The following is a 20,134-nucleotide window of genomic DNA, read 5'->3' as shown; positions in this document are numbered from 1 at the left end:
AGTAAGTATTAATTTAATAGGTCACCATAATTTTAGGGAATATCCTATCTCTTCATTATGATTATCAAGGGAAGAGGAGAACTAAAATTATAGTATCCTCTAATTGTCTAAGTAATATGTTTTCTGGAAGCCTCCCTTAAAAAAAAATCACTGCCAAAAGTCTCTTTTAAATCCTATGATGGGGTTCAGGGCATTCTACCCTAAAATATTTTAAGCTGAAGGGATCTGAGAAAACAGCAAAACCAGAAAGGTCACAACGACCTTCGCCCCACCCTTCTTCCCTGAAGTATGTCATAAAACCTAGAAAAAATTTTCTGACCTTCCCTATAGCAGGACATAAGAAGCTCATGTGAGGAAAGGAATATCTTTATCTCTGAAGACAAAGGTACAGCAAAGAAGAATGTGAACAAACAGGGCTTGCTAAGTTTCCCCCAATTTATTACCATTAGATCATACTCTTTGCCCTATCACATTTCTCCTCCACTATGCACTCTTCATCAAACCTACTATAAAAAACACTCAGGTTGAACTGCTGTTTTTGGGTCTTCGTTTCCTTATGGAGGTTCCTGCATCATGTAAAACCTATGTTGAGTCAATGTGTATGCTTTTCTCTTATTAATCTGTCTTTGTTATAGTGGCTTTGACCATGAACCTAGGATATGTGGAAGGAAAGATGTTTTTCCTCCCCTATATCTATATATTGCAAGAGGCATAGAACAATTGTTAGAAAAGAGGAAAAATACTTTAACAGGGTACCTACAAATTTTTGAGGGCAAGAAATAATACAGATGGTCACATATTTTACTGCACAGCGAAGATTGCTGAAACCCCTACAGGAGAAGGTGCACAACCTGTGAAAAGAGCAATGATACTAGTTTCATTAGGAGCTTGCAGGGTCTCCCAGATTTTAATTCCTTAATGTTCAACACTGAAATATTTGTGGAGAATCACACAGGCCTGTTATGTGACAAGGTCTTGTTACCCTCCTAAGGGTGCTCATCTCTCCTAGAAACTCATTTCACATCTCATCAGTTGCAACCACGAGCTGGGGAAACTGGTTTCTCATTTCTCAGAGGTAAGAATACAGACACAGAACTAATAGAATAAAGGACGAGGATTTTTCCCTAATGAGACCAAGCTCAAGCAACCCCCACTTCTGGAAATGGAATAAGCCTTCTGCTATTTTCCACAGGGTACTTGGCAGTGATAATTGTGACACATTTCAGGGGTATTTTAGGAATCTCAGGGAAATATGACTGGAGTGTTTGTTCCAGGTATGCAGTTACTGACTAATGATTGATGGTGATTTGCCCTTTTGTCCAGCACTTGGCAGAGGGATTTTGTATAGTGAGCTGCAGAGTACTAGAGGTAAAAATATTATGACACATGTTATGAAGAGACGCTTTAGATGCAGTTTTAAAAGGATGCCAACATTTTATACCCACTCATGAGACTGAGCAAAGAGCTCAAGAATTTTCCCCACTAGATATTAACTGCGAACACAAATTTGCAGGTAACAGTTATTGTGTACAGAGATGAGAAAGGAACTAAGAGGAAGAGGGTAGCCAGGCCTTCAGAGTTCTTCAGAGTTAACTGTCTGGGAGGCAAGAGTCTTTTTGGGTATATGGTTAACTCTGCTGTTCCCACAAGAAGTAATTTAAAAAATCCAGCTGAAGCTTCAATCTGAACCCAGAGTCAAGATAAAAATAAAGCACTCTACAAATACATCAAAGGCCTGAACTCGAATGTTCTTCCTCACAGTTATTACTAGGTAGAGATCTTGTCACTTCCTAGATTATTTTAACTCTAACCTGATTATTGCATTCTACATTTATCCTCAGGGTTTAACTTAACATTATAAAATTCAGGTTCTTAGAAGTGAAGGGCAACATCCAATCTAGAGTTCATCAGTTCATACAAAAATAAAACACAATGAACACAGACGATAGCATTCTCCAGATATGAGAACATTTTTTTTCCTTTGAAAACAGTGGGGTGGAGTAAGCAGTTCTTTTGACTAAGCAAGTATGTTCTATGTAGGTCTGAAATAATGTGTTTCCCCTGTCTAAGGTAAGTATGGTCATTGTGGCACAACTTCCTACATTTCTGAAGTTGAAAATATCACTTGGAACATACTCATTTTCGTTTAGCCCAGAAGGTACCTTCTAACTTATTATTACTGTTGCATTGTTTTCGGGATACAAATCAAAATAAAAACAAAACAAAACCAAAACCCTCCAAACCTTTAGTTTTACAAAGCTAGAAATTTTATTTAGAGAAAACTATCCATTCCTGTGTTTTGGTGTTATTGATGGAAAGCAACTCAAACAATAATTCCTAACAATATTATTTGCTTCATATTTTAGCTTATATTTTTAAACATATTTCTGTATGATGTTTCACATCTTACAAAATGCATTTCATATGCATTATTTTATTGGATCCTCAGAATAACTCTGAAAGGGGTTATCTGATATCATTTCTTAGTCCAATTTCACATATGTAAAAACTGAGTCTCTTAACTTTAGTGACTTGTGTATTCTCCCACAACAAGAAAGTAATTAGAGCTGCTGTCTATGTCAGGAACAGCTCTAACGCCTTTTAAGTTTACTCTTTATTTTGTGCTCAATAAAGTGCTGTATGTTAACATTATAGCACCGTATTACTAGTGATAAGATCATAGCCTTTGGAACCAGTTGACTAGAGCTCCAGTCTTGGCTCTGCGATTTACTGACCGTTACACTGGTCAACCTACTGATTATATCCTAAGCCTCAGTTTACTCACCTATAAAAAGATAATAAAAATAGCAATCCCCTTACAGCATTGTTGATATACTGCTAAATGAGCTAATGAGTACTTACAGTAGTGTTTGGCACCCAGTAAATACTATTATTATTATTAAAGGTTACTGCTCTCCTTAAATTTTTGTTCCTCTTATATCTTTATATTTACTTTTGTTTATTTCTACATTAATTCAATAGGTTATTACCCAGGTAGCACTCAGCAGTATTTAGAAAAAAATGAGCATTTCCAGATGAAAAATACTTTCATATTTAGAAAATGAAAAGGTCTCTAACAATTTATATTTTGCTACCTTTACCGTTCTTAATTTTCTAATGACTTAATTGAATTAAGTTTTGGCTTTTAGCATTTTCTTAAAGCAATCTAGATTTCGCAGTCATATCCTGTAAATGAATAGCATTATATTTCTACAAGGAGGCCAAGTAAGGTCTAAAATTACTGCATCATACATTTGATTATATATTCTAACAAGGCTATTGTTGACCGACATGGTATATTGTAGGAAATAGAAAAAGGAATTCCTTCTTCAGGATGGAATTAACTTATCACCAGGGCACTTGGCTTGGTAAACCTAGCACTGGTAGAAGTTCAGCTTCCTATTATCCCCTTGGCTGGGTGCCCTTGCGCAATGAACAACCTGAACAACAGTATGCAATGGCCCTGTCTTCCAGTATCTTAGAGAAAACACAACTGATGCAGCTGAAAAGAGCTAAATGTAGCACTACCTCAAGAAATTTGAGAATGACATACCTCATGATACTTTTTCACAGTTTTCCCTGAAGTGCATGTGCAGGACTTCCAGTTGGCAGTTCCACAGCCACAATTTCCTCCACAGCGCTGCACAAGGAGGCAACGTGGAAAGAAGACCACACTGGTCAGCTTCAGCTCTTCTCTTAAATTGACCGAGTAATTCCTGGGAGTGCAACTATAACGCTTGACATCATCATTGAGCCTGTCCAGGTCAACTGTAAGCAAATACACACACTGTGTAAAGCGAACACAACCGTAAGCAAGAACATTCAGCACGTGTTATCGAGAATGCAGTGGGAAGATTCTGTGCCAACAACCTTAACCCAGGGATTACATCTGTCCTTAGCATCTCAATTACTGGGCACATAAAGTGGAAAACCTAATTTCTCTTTTGATCCTATCTGCCCTTCAACACTAACAACAAAACAAAACAAAAACTAGGCTAAAATCTGTATCTTCATTCAGATTTCCATGTGTCTTTTCTTAATGCCCAAAAACTGTTTGTTCTGAGGGAATAAAATAAAACATTTGACAATTTAAAATAATTGTCTTTATTTAAAAAAAATACATTGCTTCTTGGTTCTAAATAAAGCCTGACTCTAAGTCATTACTTAAATATAATTTGAATTATTAATATATCTAGGACACGTCAGGGGCAACCACTGTAATATATTTCCCTGGCAACAAAATTTTGCAAGTAAATATAAGGAAGAAAAGGTTTTAGTTTCATTTAATTCCAAAGTCAACCAAATTTTAAAGGAAATGGATTTTTTTTTTTTTTTTGCTGTGAATATGGTGCATATTTGTGCATCGGGTCCTAGGTGGCAGTATAGCATAGTGGTTACATGCCTGGGCACTGCAGTAAACTTGCAGCTGCCTTCAATCACATCACGGCTCTGCCACCTTTTAGCTGGAAAGCCATTTAATGGCTCTGAACCTCTGCTTCCTCATCTATAACATGTAAATATTTGAAGGAATGAATGTAGCGTGCCTGGCACTCAATTAGTGCCGGCTATTATTATTCATCTTGATTCATTTGATTCTCCCCCTCCCACATTTTCTTCCTTTAAAACCAAATGGTCAAACTTGAAAAAAAAAAGAAGTCTTTCTCCCTCTTTATTTCTTTTTTGGCCATTACACTAAGTAAATGAATATGCACTTGAATTGAATTTGTATTACGGTGTTATGAAAATTGTATTTTAATTAGTGTTCTCAAAATACATCCAACCACCCACCCATTTAGCGTCCAAATTCTCTTACTGGTGCACACACACATGAATATCTTCTTACAAGAATGCAATTAGAAGCAAGTCTGTTTGCACAGGTTCCACCACCATTTCCTAGTGCATGTCCCCTGTGCACCAGCCACGCTACTATAGGAAGAATCCTATCAATGTTAGATACCACTATGCTCACTCTGAACTCTAGCCCCAATAAATGTCTTAGTTTTAAACCAGCCCTGCTTGAGGAGCAATAAGGAATGATTTTGGGGGGTGGAGGTCAAAGGCCAAGGACAGTGTCAGTGGAATGCATCCGAGAGAAACAAGGAAAAGAAGGCATAAGTGTGGACCAAGAGTCTATTAACCCCATCCCTGTGTGCCTTTTAACATATGCAACTATGCTTTAATTCTCAAGGGCAAGGGTTTATTCTCCAGCTATTATATGCTGAGCCCAGGACACTGTGGGAACTGAATAAATGCTAAAAAGTCACTGTGCATAATTTATTGCTGTTTTCTTTCTTCCTTTGTAAAGACATGTCATAACTTTAGGTACAATCAATCCAAATTTAAATTGAATGAACTCTGTCTTGGGAAAGGAACAATTTTATTGCTGCTAAAGTCCTGAAAATAACTGCAAGCAAAGCAGGAAGGATTACATAAATGGATTAAGAAGTGCAGCAACCATCCATTACAAGTGTCACCTTGAGATAAATATCGATGCTGGCCTGTGCATTCCTGGGCTTGTGGACAGGGCTGATGCAGAGGCCAAATCTGCTGCCTGTGATAATGCGAATGTATTTGACTAACACGGAGGAGTAAAAGAGGTGCAATTAGCAGGAAGGGATTGTGATGAGAGGGAAGGCAGAGAGGGACAGGTAGGAAGTACCAGCACTGAGTCTCTAGTTAGTTCAGCCCTCTGGAGGCACCTTAGCGCTGTGACTACATTTGGTTGTTTCTCACCCTTTGGAGGTGGGTGTTGTTTCCCCAAGGTGAACAGTAAATGGTGAAACTGGAATTGAACAGTAAATGGTGAAATTGGAATGGAAGCCTTTCTCTCTTTTGATTCATAGTCTTTGCAGCACCAAGCAGGACAGGGAGATGACAGGTAGCCAGCCCACTGGTTGAAAGAAGAAGACCAAGGTTGCTAGGGCTGTATAGGGCTCTCCTATAGGATGCTGAATTGGGCTTGGGTGGTGAATGGCCACATCCTCATCTCCATGAGCTACCCGAGCCAAATTAGAGCATGGCTTCCCTTGGGAATTTAGGCAATCCCCAAAGTGCCCTCAACAAACCAGGGCAAGGCCTTAGTCCCCTTGAAACCAAACACCTCACATTGTGTATCTGTTTAACTGACTAGCACTGGTTACTTCCGTTTCTTACCCGCCACGAAGAGATTTACAATTCTGTCAGTTTTATGCATCAATTCCCTGATGTGACTAAGAACTGTGGCCCAGTGTGACTGCTGTAGAATCCAGCTGCCCTACATATTAGAGGATTGAAACCACCGAGGCACTCAATTTAGAACTAGAACTAAAAGGTTCTCTGACGGGATGCAAATAACTTCAAGGCGTGATTGCAGACTTTCTGCAGGGGCTATTGAGTTTTCAGTCAAAGAAGACTGATTAGGTGGCACAGCAGAGCAGGGAGCCAGACAGAGGCTGAGCAGCAATTACAGCTTCTGGTGCTTCGGTCTGAGGGACTCTGGTGTGAGACTTCTGTGAGGGAGACAGGCCATGTGCGGCAGATCCACGTGGGAGAGGGGCTGCCCCTTCCATCCCCATAGTTGAACATTACGGAGCAGCAAGGATGTTCCAAATTCAATTCGAAGGCCCATTAATTTCATTTAATGTCCCTTATGTAACCCAGGTGTCCATAATGGTATGATCCCTCTCTTGCTGTCCTGTTAAATTTGAGTCTTGCTTTTTCATGGATCTTCAACATGGATTAAGTTTTTTGGGCTTTATACTTACAACCTTCTGGAAAGACTTGCTTCTTTAGGCTGTGATGAGAATTCTGGATCTGAGCCCCAGGGTGCAGATGTGAATGCACACCCTTGTTCAGTTTCTAATATATTATGACTTAGGTATGGGAGGAAGAAGAGTCAACCTGGTCTTTTTGATTCTAATAATCCAGACTACTAAATAGCAGGTACGGTGAAAAGCTCTTCATATGCATGATTGCATGAAATCCTTATAAATGCTATGAATTACACACCATTATTACCCTTACTTTTATACTTGAGGAAACTGAGCCTTTGCAAAAACTTGTCCACAGCCGTACATCCAGTCAGTGGTAGAGCCAGGGTTGGAATCCAGGCTTCTTCATGCCTTTTGTACTTATTAGCCTCAGTGTGATGAGGTGGAGGGTGCAAAGAGCAGCCTCCACAGCCATGCTTGAGTCTCCCCACCAGAGAGCCATTTGCTGTCCAAATGACCTGGGTTCCTAGGTGCATGGATCAGTTACACATACCTGAGCATGAGCTCCTGTGCACACTCATTCATCTGTTGGGTTCCAATAAACCAGGCAACTATACAGAGCCTACTTTTTTCTTTGGTGCTTCAATATAATAAGTTTCATCCTTTCACCTGGACTGAGGGGAATTTGGCTGAGGCATACCTCTTCATTTTGTCCTCATTTCTCCTTGAACCCCTTCTTGCACTCACCTACTTGTAGTCTTTGTCATGAAAACCAATCAGAGGTCTGAGTAAGGAGCTGGATGGATTGATAGCAATGATTTGTTCTCAGTGGGAGTGAATGCCAGCATCCTAGAGATTCTAGTTTCTACAGGACAGATAAACCCAATATGCCCAGTATGTGTTCACATACTTGGCAAACACAGGATGGGTGATGATCAGTTTAAGACAAAATTTTAAACATGTATGTCCATTCTTTTTCTTTCTTTTTTTTTTTTTTAAAGTGACACACATTTGCATATAAGTTTTGTGTTCAGGAGGACAGAAGTCCAGAATGGGCCTTACTGGGTTAAAATCAAGGTATGTAAAAGCAAGTCTGTGTTCTTTTGTGAATACAAAAATTCATTGTGAAACAAAATAATCTGCTCACTTTGAATGTGGGAAAGTACTTTTTTTCTCCCCATGCATGTTTAATTTATGGCTTGGTCTGTTCAACAGGAGGATAGTTTCCTTGGATCAATCTCTCAATGTCAAGTTATCAGTCGGCTTTCACTGTGCTGGTTGTTCATCAATCTTTATGCTGATACATGCACCACCAGCCTTATTTCTCTTGATCATCCCGAGTCTGCTAGAGTGCCCAATTAAACTGCTGCATGTCCTGGGAGAAAGCCCAGCAATCATTTTATAACAACCAGGTCCAGCCTTTACAATGCTAAAATTCTTTCTAAACTCTCTGAGCAGGCGTGCAGCAGCCTCCATGTTAGTGCATGTTTAGCACACGGTGATGGCATGGGGAGAGTGGGGGCTGGAAGTGGGGCCATACTCATTTTCAGCACCATGCTTGTGTCATTCTGTTCTGTCTTATCTGGGATCTCAGCCTGCTACATCATTTTAATCTTCTAGAGCTCAAATCAAAAGGCACATTCACTCTACATCTTCTCTGACCCTTCTCTATGTACTCACCACACTTTCTCTGCCCTCTATTAGAGACAGCACCTACTTCACAGACCCTGCCTTATTGTTTTCTTTCCAGTTGGTCTCCAACTTACAATGGTTCCACTCACAATTTTTTGACTTTGTGATGGTGCTTTCAGCTGTGTGTGTTAGTGGTGAGTACCCATACAACCACTCTGTTTTTCACTTTCACTAGAGTATTCAACTACATGAGCTATTCAACACTATATTACAAAATAGGCTTTGTGTTGGATAAGTTTGCTCAACTGTAGGCTAATGTAAGTGTTCTGAGCATATTTAAGGTAGGGGAGGCTATGAATGTTCAGTGGGTAAGGTGCATTAAATGCATGTTTGACTTAAGATATTTTCAACTTAATGATGGGTTTCTTAGAACATAAACCCATCATAAGTTGAGAAACATTTCTAATTATGTGCTTCTCTTCTACTGAACTGTCTTGGAAGCAGAGAATTAATCATCTTTTTATCTCTCTTCTTATAGTGCTTTGCCCCTATAGGACAAAGTGGAAGAACCAAATGCAATTCATTTAAGTACATGTCTTTTAAAACCATTTGACTTCAACAATCAGAAGCAAGGTGTTGCCAAAGGAAACACAATCTCATCTTTGTGCCAGATTATCATGAAGAGAGGGAGAAACAATTGCAATTATCTTTCAGCACATACATATGTTTGGCTCTTTTCTCAAGACTAACCTGTGCTGTGGTCTAGTGGGAAGGTGTTAAGAGTAGAATTGAGAAACTAGGGTTCTAGAACCAGCCCTACCACAGATGAACTATGATGCGTGAAGAAGATTGGCTCTAAGACCCATGGAATCTAGAAGCAGTGCCAACCAGGGTAGAGCATGGTGTCAAGAAAGCTCACTCTCAGATACATATATCAAGGTGCTAAGGAACATGTCCTTTGCCAAATGGGAAAGAGTGCCACAATGTGTTAAGTACTAAACATCTAACTTTGATGTTGCAACACTAGATTTATGACACTTTGCAGTGGGGGTGGGAGGTGAGGGGAATATATTAATAATTGTAGTATTTCTGTACCAAGCAACCAGGGGCTCTCAGCGTTTTCCAAGGTCCATAAACTCGCCAGGAGGAGTCTGTACTTCTTTATGGACATTACAACCTCACTGTGATTTTCAGATTCTCTCTCGTATAAATCAGCACATAATTGTAAAAACTGTTTGCACATTTCAACCCCAATGTGGATGTGCAAATAAATCTGGAAAGAACAATTAATTTATAACTTTTAATAAGGGAATGTCAGGATACTTTAAACTTTAAATCATGAAATACAATGAATTTTGTGACTCCATTTGTTAGTTTCATATCTAAACAATGAAAACTTCTACCACTTGTTTTGACAAAAATTAACCTAAATCACATAGTAGAAGGTTCTTGATCAGATAATTTCCGATTTTCAAGGGTTAAAAACAGTGTGAAGCAACGAGTGAATGGAAATTTACTGAGCACCTACTAGGTGCGCAGCACCATGTGAGATGCTTTCACAAACTTAAGTCTCATTGAATTCTCATAAGAAACCCTCATCTTAGCTATTACTGTTCCCATCTGATACATGTAGAAGAGATGCAGAGGAGTTAAGTGACTTGTCTAAAGTAGACATAAGTAGACATTCATAAGTAGACATTCAACAAATACGTGCTGAAAATTCAGTGGATGACTAAATGAATACCTGGAAGGCATTGAATTAGGCATATAAGCAGTTGACACCATCCTAAGGCAATTCTTTGAATCCTAGGAACTCATGACCTGGGGGAATGTATGATGTCTACTTATGCAATGAAAAATAAGAAAACAAGTTAGGAGATTATTAAGAACCAAATAGATCTTAAAATGTCTCTCTTTCTCTCCTTTACTAGACTATGAGTATCTGAGCTTTGGACACCACTGAATTCTCCCATAGAATGAGCTTTGCAGCCCACAAAGCCAGGTTCATGTCGTGGCGCTCTACTTTGTAGTTATCATAGAATCTTTCTGAATTTGTTTGTTTTACTGTGTAAAATGGGAATAACAGTACTCTCTTACCAAGAAATTTATTAAGACTGAGTGAGTTTAGAGTGTTTGAAGCACAGGTCCAAATCCTACCTCCCAGGAGGTGTGCCTCATGTCATTGTTGAAGTGAGTAAAACAGATTAAAGAGGGAAGGTTAAAAGCAAAATCCCCTAACACCAGAAGTAGCTGTGATTTTGCAATCGCTGAGTACTAAGGAAAGGAAGACCATGGCTACCTTGATCTAAATGTAAGCATGCAACGGTCAGGTGTGTTCAGTTTAATTTCATTGGACTGAACACTATCCTTTGAGCCAGATCTCTCAGAACCAGCAGTTCCTACATAAGCATGTGCCCCAGGAACAGTGCAGTGTTTCCTTAAGTCCACTGGGGCACGGAGCAAAAGGATGCCATAAGGGTTTCCCCGTGCTTCACAGAAAAAAATGGGCACAGAAAACACAAGGCACATACATTTTCTTTAACAAGAATAACTGCTGTGGAAAATGCACATTTGTTCACCCAGACACTAAAAGTTACCAATAGCTTTCCACTGCCAAATGGATTGTTCCTATTAATTTGCATTTGAATGATATGCCTCCATGGAAAAAATAACTTTGATGATGAGAGTGGGATTAGGATATCCGCAAAGATGAACAACCTCATCAAGGAGAAAACCAGAGGTGGCACTGGCACTAGACAGAAAAACAACTGAAAATGTCCCTGTCCTGCTGCAGAGATTTTCTTCAAATGTTTCGTGTGTGTGCTCTCATTGACACATGCAACATGATAAACGATAACATGGCTTTTATTAATGCTTGCTGGCAAACCGAGTGGGGAATTTAGATACTTAAAAATCATATGAGTCATAAACAGTGGCTAAAGCCTTAAAAAAAAAAGAAGCTCAGCAGAGGAAACATCCAACAAGCAAAATGGTGCCAGAAAGTTTCTGGGTAAATAGTATCATAGAAAAGTTTAGTACTTGGCGATAATTTTGTAAACTTTTAATGAGTGTACTGATTATACTGATACTTAAATATGACAATATTTGGATACTATGTATGAGGCTTTCCAGATTACTGATGATTATCTTAGAAGAGCCTTACGGAGAAGAGAGCAGAGGAGTTCATAGAAATATCTTGGTTCTGTGCAGAGTATTGTAAGTAATAACTGTAGCTATCAATTATTCAGGGTCCACTAGTTGTTACTCTGCTATTATCTAATCCTAGCACAACTTTGTAAAGTGATTATAATTAAAGCCATTTTACAAAATACAGAAAACTGAGGATCAGGGGTCTGTAAAAGTGACTCCTCCACGGGTATCGATTTTAGGATTTGAGTTAGAATTTGCTTGACTCTCAAGTCCATGCTCTTTCCATCATAATATTCTTCTTTCTTTTGCTATATTTCGATCAAATTTATGGCAAACAATTTTAATATTGATAAACAAAACTTTGACTTGGTAAAAGTAACAAATCACGTCTCAGGAAACCCAGTGAAGTTAAGCTTCTTTTGATAATAGAAATTATTATTAATATGTTAACAAATATTAATAATGATAATCATTAATTTTTATTATTGATTTGATGTCCCTGGTACCTCTGTTTGTTTAATTTACAGAGAAGTAGTTACAGAGGGCCGGTATCTCAAGACTGACTTATCCAATTCATCACTGTTGTCAGTCAAGGGCTTTTTGCAAATTTTCCCCCAGGTATCAAACAGGCAGACAGAGAAAGCTATAGGCACTCAGTTTCTAAAATATATTTATACTTCAATACACTGTGAAATTATTCCCTACATTCTAAATCATTTTCGAAAAAGCAAAATTTGTATACTCCAGGTTAGCATGCAGTGGCATGACAAAGAAACAATGATTCACTGTTTTTTACAAAAAGTATTTTGACCTAAGAAAGTTCCAAACCAATTCAAATATCTTGACAAGAAGCATATTTATTTCATTTATTCATCAGTTTCTTATGCCAGTTATTTATCAATAGTTTGCAAATTAGAGTTATGTGTTAGACCTTAGAACAAAATATCATGTACGAAATAACAGAATTGGTATTAGACACTCAGAAATGGGTAACTGTCCCTGAGTTACAACATCTAACCATTTAGAGTCTGTAAAAACCATATATTTCAAACCTCATCATTTGGAATTAATTTAATATCAAGTTATTCACTGCACTCAATATTAAAATACTTTTGAAAAGAGGAATGTATGTCAATTTTGGCATGTGTATCTGAAAATGACAACTCTTTGGGGAAAAATATTTTTTATTAATAGTTTAAAACTATTAATTTGCAGTGCCCCAACCATTTTGCTCATATTTTAATCATAACACAAACTGTGAGAACAGGCTTCCCTCCTTGCTATTATGTGTTGAATTTTTTCCTACAGCAAACACTATCATTCTGGAAAGTTAAATTCTCCTGGAATAAGTAAAAGCACAGATCTCACTTACATTGTTATTCTCTATAAAAGACCTTTCATTCGATGTCCTGTCTAGTGGAGCTCAGGGCTGATCATTTCTTAATTTAGAAATGTTGAATTTTGTGCTATGAACTTGAATAGAAATACACTGCCCCTAAGTTCATAGGTATATCTTTTAAATGAATCACAGTTTAGTTTCAGTGGAACTACAATGGCTATGCAATGATCTAGGTGGTAATTATGTAGCTTATAGAAAGAACATCCACATAATTTCACCTAATTTTGTACAAATTTGCTATACTCATTACCATGTCCATCAGAAAAAGTAAATGCAACTTGAACTTGAAACTTTTTTTGTTAACTTTTGGGTAGCTTTGAGGTTGAAAGCATGAGGTTGAAATTATTGCCAAAAATTGGGTTCAGAACTGCAGTTATGTATAGATTTCAATTATACATGCTACCCTTTTCTCCACAACCATTAAGTTGGATATATTAACTTGTTATATTATCTTCTGTCCAGAGCTTTTACTGACAAGTTTGAGCTTATCTATTACTTGTGAATTAAAAAAAAATAGTAAACCTTATATGTCAGCATTCTGGCTCTAATACTTGGCAACGTTATCTATTCTCTTTCTCTTTTCTCCCCAAACTTCACTGTCCTCTTATTTTTCATTTTCAACTCTCTTGAAGAGAATGAAAAATGCACGCATACCTGACCTCCTTTCTACCAAATAAATAGAAGCAAAACATAAAACTTAATTTTAAAATATGAACTGTTTCTGCTTCACTACATAAGTTCTTCATCCAGTTTGTCTGCATTTTATTCCAGAGTTTATAAAACTTTGTGTTTTGTATATTCACACTCAAGTGTAATCTTAGAATTCTGCCTTTTAGAATCATGAAAAATGCCACTTTTGATCTGTCTGGGCAAATTAGAAGGATGGATCCTCAATATCTATTCATAAATGACAAGCATGTTTCTGTACAACATTATTAAGAAATTATACACCGGTAGAAAGAAACTTTGCTGGTGATCCTGTAAAGCTAATGTTTTATTTGACACCTAAATGACTTCCATTATCCATAGCTGTTTCCCTGTTTTCAACCTTTATTCGCTGCTTCCTTCTTCACACATCAGGATAGAAGCCCTAAATCTGTATTTTTCAAGTTCCAAAAGCAGAAAATACCAGCTGAAATATTAAACCTGACTTCCCTTGTTTTTGTGATACATGCAGGTGGTTCGGCATCAGTGGAATGATAAACAATTAAATCAGCACATTTAAACAAGTGCAGAGTCAGTGGTGACTTGGCAGGTTAAATGAAACTGTACGAATCTGCCTTAGGGCCATTTTAAACAAGAAATGGAACCTAAGCCATCAGTGGAGAGAGATGATGTTTACTCTGTCACAAACATGGAGTAGAATGTCGCCTCCAATGTTCTTGCAAGATTATATCAGTACCAAAGGCGTTCTTAATAAAGCTACACTCTTCAGTCTATGGGGTAGGTTTCTGTAAACTTTAGAAATACACTAATGCTGAATTATTAATATCTTCAATTCTGCAAGCATTCATTGAGCATCTAAAAGGTGTCAGAGACTCAAAGACTGTGCCAAGTGGTGCAGATATACAATGAGCAATCCCTAAAATAATGGTTCTCGAACCTGGCTACCTCTACACGTTGATCTCCTAAGGGCCATAAATAACATCGGTACTCCAGCCCCACCCTCCAGAGATTCTTAGTGAATGTGTCTGGGGTAGGACCAGGCATCTGTAGTGTTTTAAATCTCCCCAGGTGATTTTTAGCCCAAGTTTGAGACCCATAGAAGCTCCTGGGATTGCACAGCCCTTTAGAGAAAACACAAACACACAATAACAGTGCAGTAGTAGGTCATACAAACAATGGTTTTGGCATCCCAAAGTACTCCTAACTTTGCCTGGGTTGGGGGGCATCACAAGGACAGGACAAGGGGCAAGGAAGTCTTCACCAAGGAAGTGATGCAAATATATTTCAGAATTCTAAGTTGTGATAGTTAACCAACAATTCTTGAACAAGTATTACATGCCAGGTGCTCTGGATGGCACCACAAACTATTCCCAGAAGCAGGTGCTATTACAGGCATGTTGCCAATGAGGAGATTGAGACATAGGAAGGATCAGGGTTCTTGCTGGGAAGTCACAAAACTTATAAGTGGCAGGGTTGGGATTTGAATCCAGGCCTCCTGCCTTCAACTGAACATAACTTCTAAGAAAAAAAAAAAAAGGTAAGATGATTTAAAATTTTTAATATTTCCAGAAAAGGGGAGCCAAGAAGGGCTACTCCTTGAATAGCTGAAGACAGAGTCACATTTTATTGCTTTTTTGTCCAATGACATTTTTAATATGTCTTCTGGGTTTTACAAAATGTGACTATTTTACTTTTTTTCAAGTTGACCTAGTGGAGATCCAAACACAGCAATGACTTACAGAAAAGCAATTTCTTCTTTGAACTGAATCCAATCTGAGCCCTGAGGAGATTCAGTTTGCGAGTTTTAGTGATCTGCATGTGGCATATCTCCATAACATCAGGGCCACCGGTAACTTTTGCGTCCCCCTCTTAACTGTGTATTTTAACTAAACTTATGACCTGAGCCATAAGCAGAAGGCCCGGGCAGAAGTTAATTAAATATTAAGTAATTTGGGCCCAAATGTTATAACAGCTTGTACTAAAGCAACACAGTTCTTAAAAGTACCCTCAATATTACAAAGTGTAGGAACAAGCTGTATCTTAGCTAAATATCTTCATAGCTATGATGCAAGTCAACCTTACAAGACTTTTTCAGGAGAATTTTAATGATAACAAATCTTATCAAGCAAGGACACAGACTAGAATGGATAATTTTATTCAATCAGAGTTAATTACACTTCATTTCTCTATTAATTTGAGCTATGCAGTCCAAAAAACATTCTCATCCTGAGATCACATCACTCAGATGTATGACTAGGCTATTTATTTTTTAAGAGTTAAGTATTGTTTTAACTCATGATGATCTCTCTGCCTGAATGTTCTCTCTTCTTCTCCCCTCATTCTACTTTTCTGAAACTTCCCATTGAACATGTGCTCTCACTATCCCAGGCCTTCTTTTCCTCTCCCTTGGGACATTTATATCCCAAACACTTGAAGCACTCAGGCACCAAGTACACAGTAGATACTGATTTAAAAAATTACAGAATGGACATCAAATGAGTAGAGGTGAAATCTTCCAGTGGAGTTTTCACTATTGCTTTAACGGGAGCCTCTGCTGTCAACACTGACAGGACTGGACTCAACCAATCCTCAAATCCATCAAAGAGGCACAGTAGACAGTTACACAAACACTGTCATTTTAGGCAAGAGACCACAATTCTCATGTCTTCCCTACTGCTATTACTTTGGCAAATCATTTACCTCCCCTGCCTTTTGGTGCCTCCACTATAAAATTGGGGCTAGTAATGCCTTACTTGCTAAGGAGTGAGACGCTGGTCCAGATGATTTATAAGGTCTCTTCTAGCTCCAAACTATGACAAATCTTTGGGTGAAATCTTTCTTAGTCCTATAAAAACAGCACAGTTTGTGCAAAACACAAAACTTCATCCGAAAGCGCTGTGAAATGTGGTAATGCACTGACAGCAATCATCTGATTTAAGTAAATTAAATATATTGCATTGCTAATCCTTACTTATTATTACAGGTTAAGTATCCCTAATTAGAAAATATGAAATCTGAAGTGCTCCAAATTCTGAAACACTTTGAGCACCAACATGATGCTCAAGGGAAATGCTCACTGGAACATTTTGGATTTCAGATTTTCAGATTAGGGATGCTAAACCAGCAAGTATAAATGTAAATATTCCAAAATCCAAAAAAATCCAACATCTGAAACACTTCTGGTCCCAAGCATTTTGGATGAGGGATACTCAGTCTGTACTATTAACACTCTTATCTGTTTACGAAGAACCCGCAAGCCTCTTTCTCTTACCTTTTGACTTCCGGTCATGGTACGACCTGCCTCGATAATGAGGGGTGTCCAGATACAAATTCTCAAGATCTTCTTGCCATGACTCAGGGTTGAAGTGCTTGAGCAGATCTTCCACGGTATCAAACTCTGCAACTGTTTTGTCCAGAGCATCCGCAGTAAGAGTGGGATCCGTTACTGATGGAGAGTGATAGGATACCCCCTAAGAGTGACATACAGCTCAGTGTACTCAGAAAAAGTTCATGGCTATGAAATACAACAGTCATTGAGCTCTACGGAAGAAACATAAACAGGCTTCTGGGTATAAGACATCATATGTCTACATCCCATGCAAAAGCCACCTGGCATTATCTTGCCATATTCTCAAATAAGAGCAATCAATTAATTGATATAAGATAATCATTCAGTTTTTTGCAAATCAAAGCCAAGCAGGTCATAAAACTTCCATTTCATCTGAACTGTAATGATTTAAAAATATAGATGAGGTGGAAATATCAAAACTAAGTTATCTAATTTCTTGGTTCAAGGTCCATTATCACCCATAGATCAACAAATAATGGTGAATATTAAAATTTCAAACTCCTTCCATGCAAGTTTTGATAATTCATTTCATTCTTCCACATTTAGCCTCCATGTTTCTCTTTTTCAGGTCACCTGGTATTGCAGATGATGCGTGAGCAGTGTCTGAATCTACTCTGGAGACATTTTGATAAAATCTGGCACTTTAACCAACTTATTTAATGTCAGCAAGGATAATTAGCCATGAAACTGGCTCTCTTGCCTTAAGAGTGGTGGATTCATATGGGAAACATATTTTTTTTTAAAGTCCTATAGTTTGCTAGTGATCCCAGTTGCCATTAAAACATTCTTAGGAATACTCTGTAAATGAGGAACATAACATCATTGAATGTCTAGAAAGGATTACGTATTTTGCTATGGAATACATCCCCACATAAGGCTTCCAAGCACTTACTTCAATAACCCTTGTACAATCTAGAGGTAAATGAGCCATGATTCAAACATCTCTGTAAAAATTCATGACCCATTAACAAGGAAATAGAGAGCACACAGCCTCAAATGATTTTTAAATGTCTTTAAAGAAACTGCCAAACAAATAATATCCCCCAAGGGCAAATATCTCCTATCACTAAGGGAAAAGGGGAATTAATGAAAACTTGTTTTCCTGAAATTTAACCATAGGATCCTATCAAGAAATAATAGGCACTTTAGAGTCTCAGACAGCAAAGCCCACAACTTATATTCTCACTCTTAGGCAATGTTGTCTCTCTTTAACCAAACAAGGACCAAAGGTCATAAGTGATTAGATGATCACCTGCTCTCAGAGGAACAGTCCCTCTTTAGCAAAACAAAGAGGTGTAAAAGCATTAATCTACCATTGGTGTAACTTAGTTGCAGTTTTCAAATATGCCCTGTAGGGGAAGCAGAGTGGGGAGAGTAGGGTGGGAGAATGAGTTACACTGATGTATGTATGTGTCAGTCCAGCTCAATTTTTTTATTTTTTCATTTAGAGAAACCATACATCTAATTTTCAGTCATCCCTGTTAAAATAAGTAGATATCCTCTCCTGACCAAACCTTTCCTCCATGCTACTTTCATTACCTGCTCATGAGTCTACTCTATATTCTGCACAGGTGTAGCCAGGTAATATCAATCATTTATCTGGTGGCATGGCCTTTGCCATACATTACTGAAGAGTCTAGAGATTTGTTAGTAGTTGAAGCCATACCAAAGACACCCTCTACAGTCATCTTGTGGATACGATATGGCTCTTCCAGGGGCAGCCATATTTGTTCCTCTGTTTCTGATAAGGCAGCTCTTTAATCTAGGGGTGGGGGTGTGTGTGTTTCTGCCTGATATGAGCTGAACCCTGATTTAAGCACATCATTTCTGTCTTTCTGTCAAGTGCTAGGGGTGGATAATACATATAATTCAGTACTATGACTCCAAATCTCTACTCAACTTGTATTGTCTGGGTAATCCACAGTATACCTGGCTCGTATTCACCAGATGGTTTACAATTAGCCTGGTATCACAACAGTATGGGTCTAAGAACCAAAACATCAAAATGAGCTGACCAAAGTTAGGAGCACGGCAGCATATAAAACCTTCGAGATTAAAAAATGCTTCCCTCTTTTTTGAAATAAAAGCAGGGACATTAATCAAGCCACACAAGTGAAAACTTTTATGATAGCTCTGGGGAAAATGGCTACAGGAGTTTTCTAGGGTAGCTTCTAACATGGCCAGAGATCTGCAGTGTGTACCCAGATTATCTCTCCAAGAGAAAGTGTTCAGTTCCTGAGTGGGAGGGGGAAATCTAATCTCTTCTAACACTGGGCTGAAGAGCAATCCGAACCATAGGTAAAATGCAAACATGTCTTCACTTATAAGCTTTACAGCCGTTTTCAAGTTTGGACTCAGGGCAGTTGACAGAAACAATGATGATGGCTAAGAAAATATTACGTGACCTAATAAACCTATGAAAACATTTATTTTTCCCTGAGGTAAATATTTTAAGACTAATTTTGAGAAAAATAACTAATTGGGTGTGCCTCCTTCAGTTGCACAGTAAATATGATCTCATTCAGCTTTTGTTATTTATTTGTAAAAGTCAATTCTAAAGTTATCTAAATGACTTCAAAATGATAACAATTTGTAAAAAAGATGCTTTGAAAACTGTAAACCACTTTCAACAAAAACAAAGTATGGTTCAAACAGAAGTTAATGGGAGGTCTAATGGCCCTTGCTCCTACTCTAGAAGTTCTTGAAGAATGGAATGCTGAGCACAGAAGCTGCTAATAGTTTGCCCTGATCTTCCAAGAATGCTAAGCAGCACCTTGACTTGCAACGCAAACCAGAAGAGTTTCCAGTGGGTATGAACCCAAGGCTGAGCTTCCCCAGATACTCTAAAAGGATGGGACAATGCCTCTTCTTTTAAAGGTCATAGATTATCCTTAATGAGCTAACGGTCCTTTAAGGTTTATAATTGTGCACTTCAGGCAGAGATGAATAGACAACCCTGAGTTATCATTTGTAAGATACTTGAGAAGCTGGAGGATTCCTTGACACACAGTCTCAGCTGCAAAAGCTGCTGCTGGCGTCTGCTTTGAGTTATCAGCCTCAGGCTGCCAAGTGCCCAACCCTCCTGAGCTGCCTGAGCAGCTCCTCAGCATGACCTGCCTTTGTGTTGATTTTCACCCAACCGACAATGATTGTCTACACTGGGGTAGGTTCAGAGGATGCATTCTGGATTGTCAAAAATGCACATATAAAACACTCTTAATATCACCGTCAGTGACATGTCTGATCTCT

General features: G+C 38.3%; 1 protein-coding gene across 2 annotated transcripts in view; it reads right to left on the bottom strand.

Moving 5' to 3' along the window:
* The window catches only part of PDGFD (platelet derived growth factor D), a 236,114-nt gene that overhangs the window by 17,306 nt on the left and 198,674 nt on the right, over window positions 1-20,134 (bottom strand). For both annotated transcript variants that reach the window (XR_006736360.1, XM_045556810.1), the window contains exons 5-6: window positions 16,808-17,006; window positions 3,554-3,768 (exon numbers count right to left, since the gene is read on the bottom strand). Coding sequence is in view for 1 of the 2 variants with exons in the window: in XM_045556810.1 (XP_045412766.1) it covers window positions 3,554-3,768; window positions 16,808-17,006 (414 nt within the window). In the remaining variant the exon portion in view is untranslated. The remainder of the gene's footprint in view (window positions 1-3,553; window positions 3,769-16,807; window positions 17,007-20,134) is intronic.

The sequence above is a fragment of the Lemur catta genome, chromosome 7 (genome assembly GCF_020740605.2).
Source record: "Lemur catta isolate mLemCat1 chromosome 7, mLemCat1.pri, whole genome shotgun sequence".
NCBI lineage: Eukaryota > Metazoa > Chordata > Mammalia > Primates > Lemuridae > Lemur > Lemur catta.
Note: the sequence above shows the minus strand (reverse complement) of the source record. Positions and strands in the feature narration are given on the sequence as shown.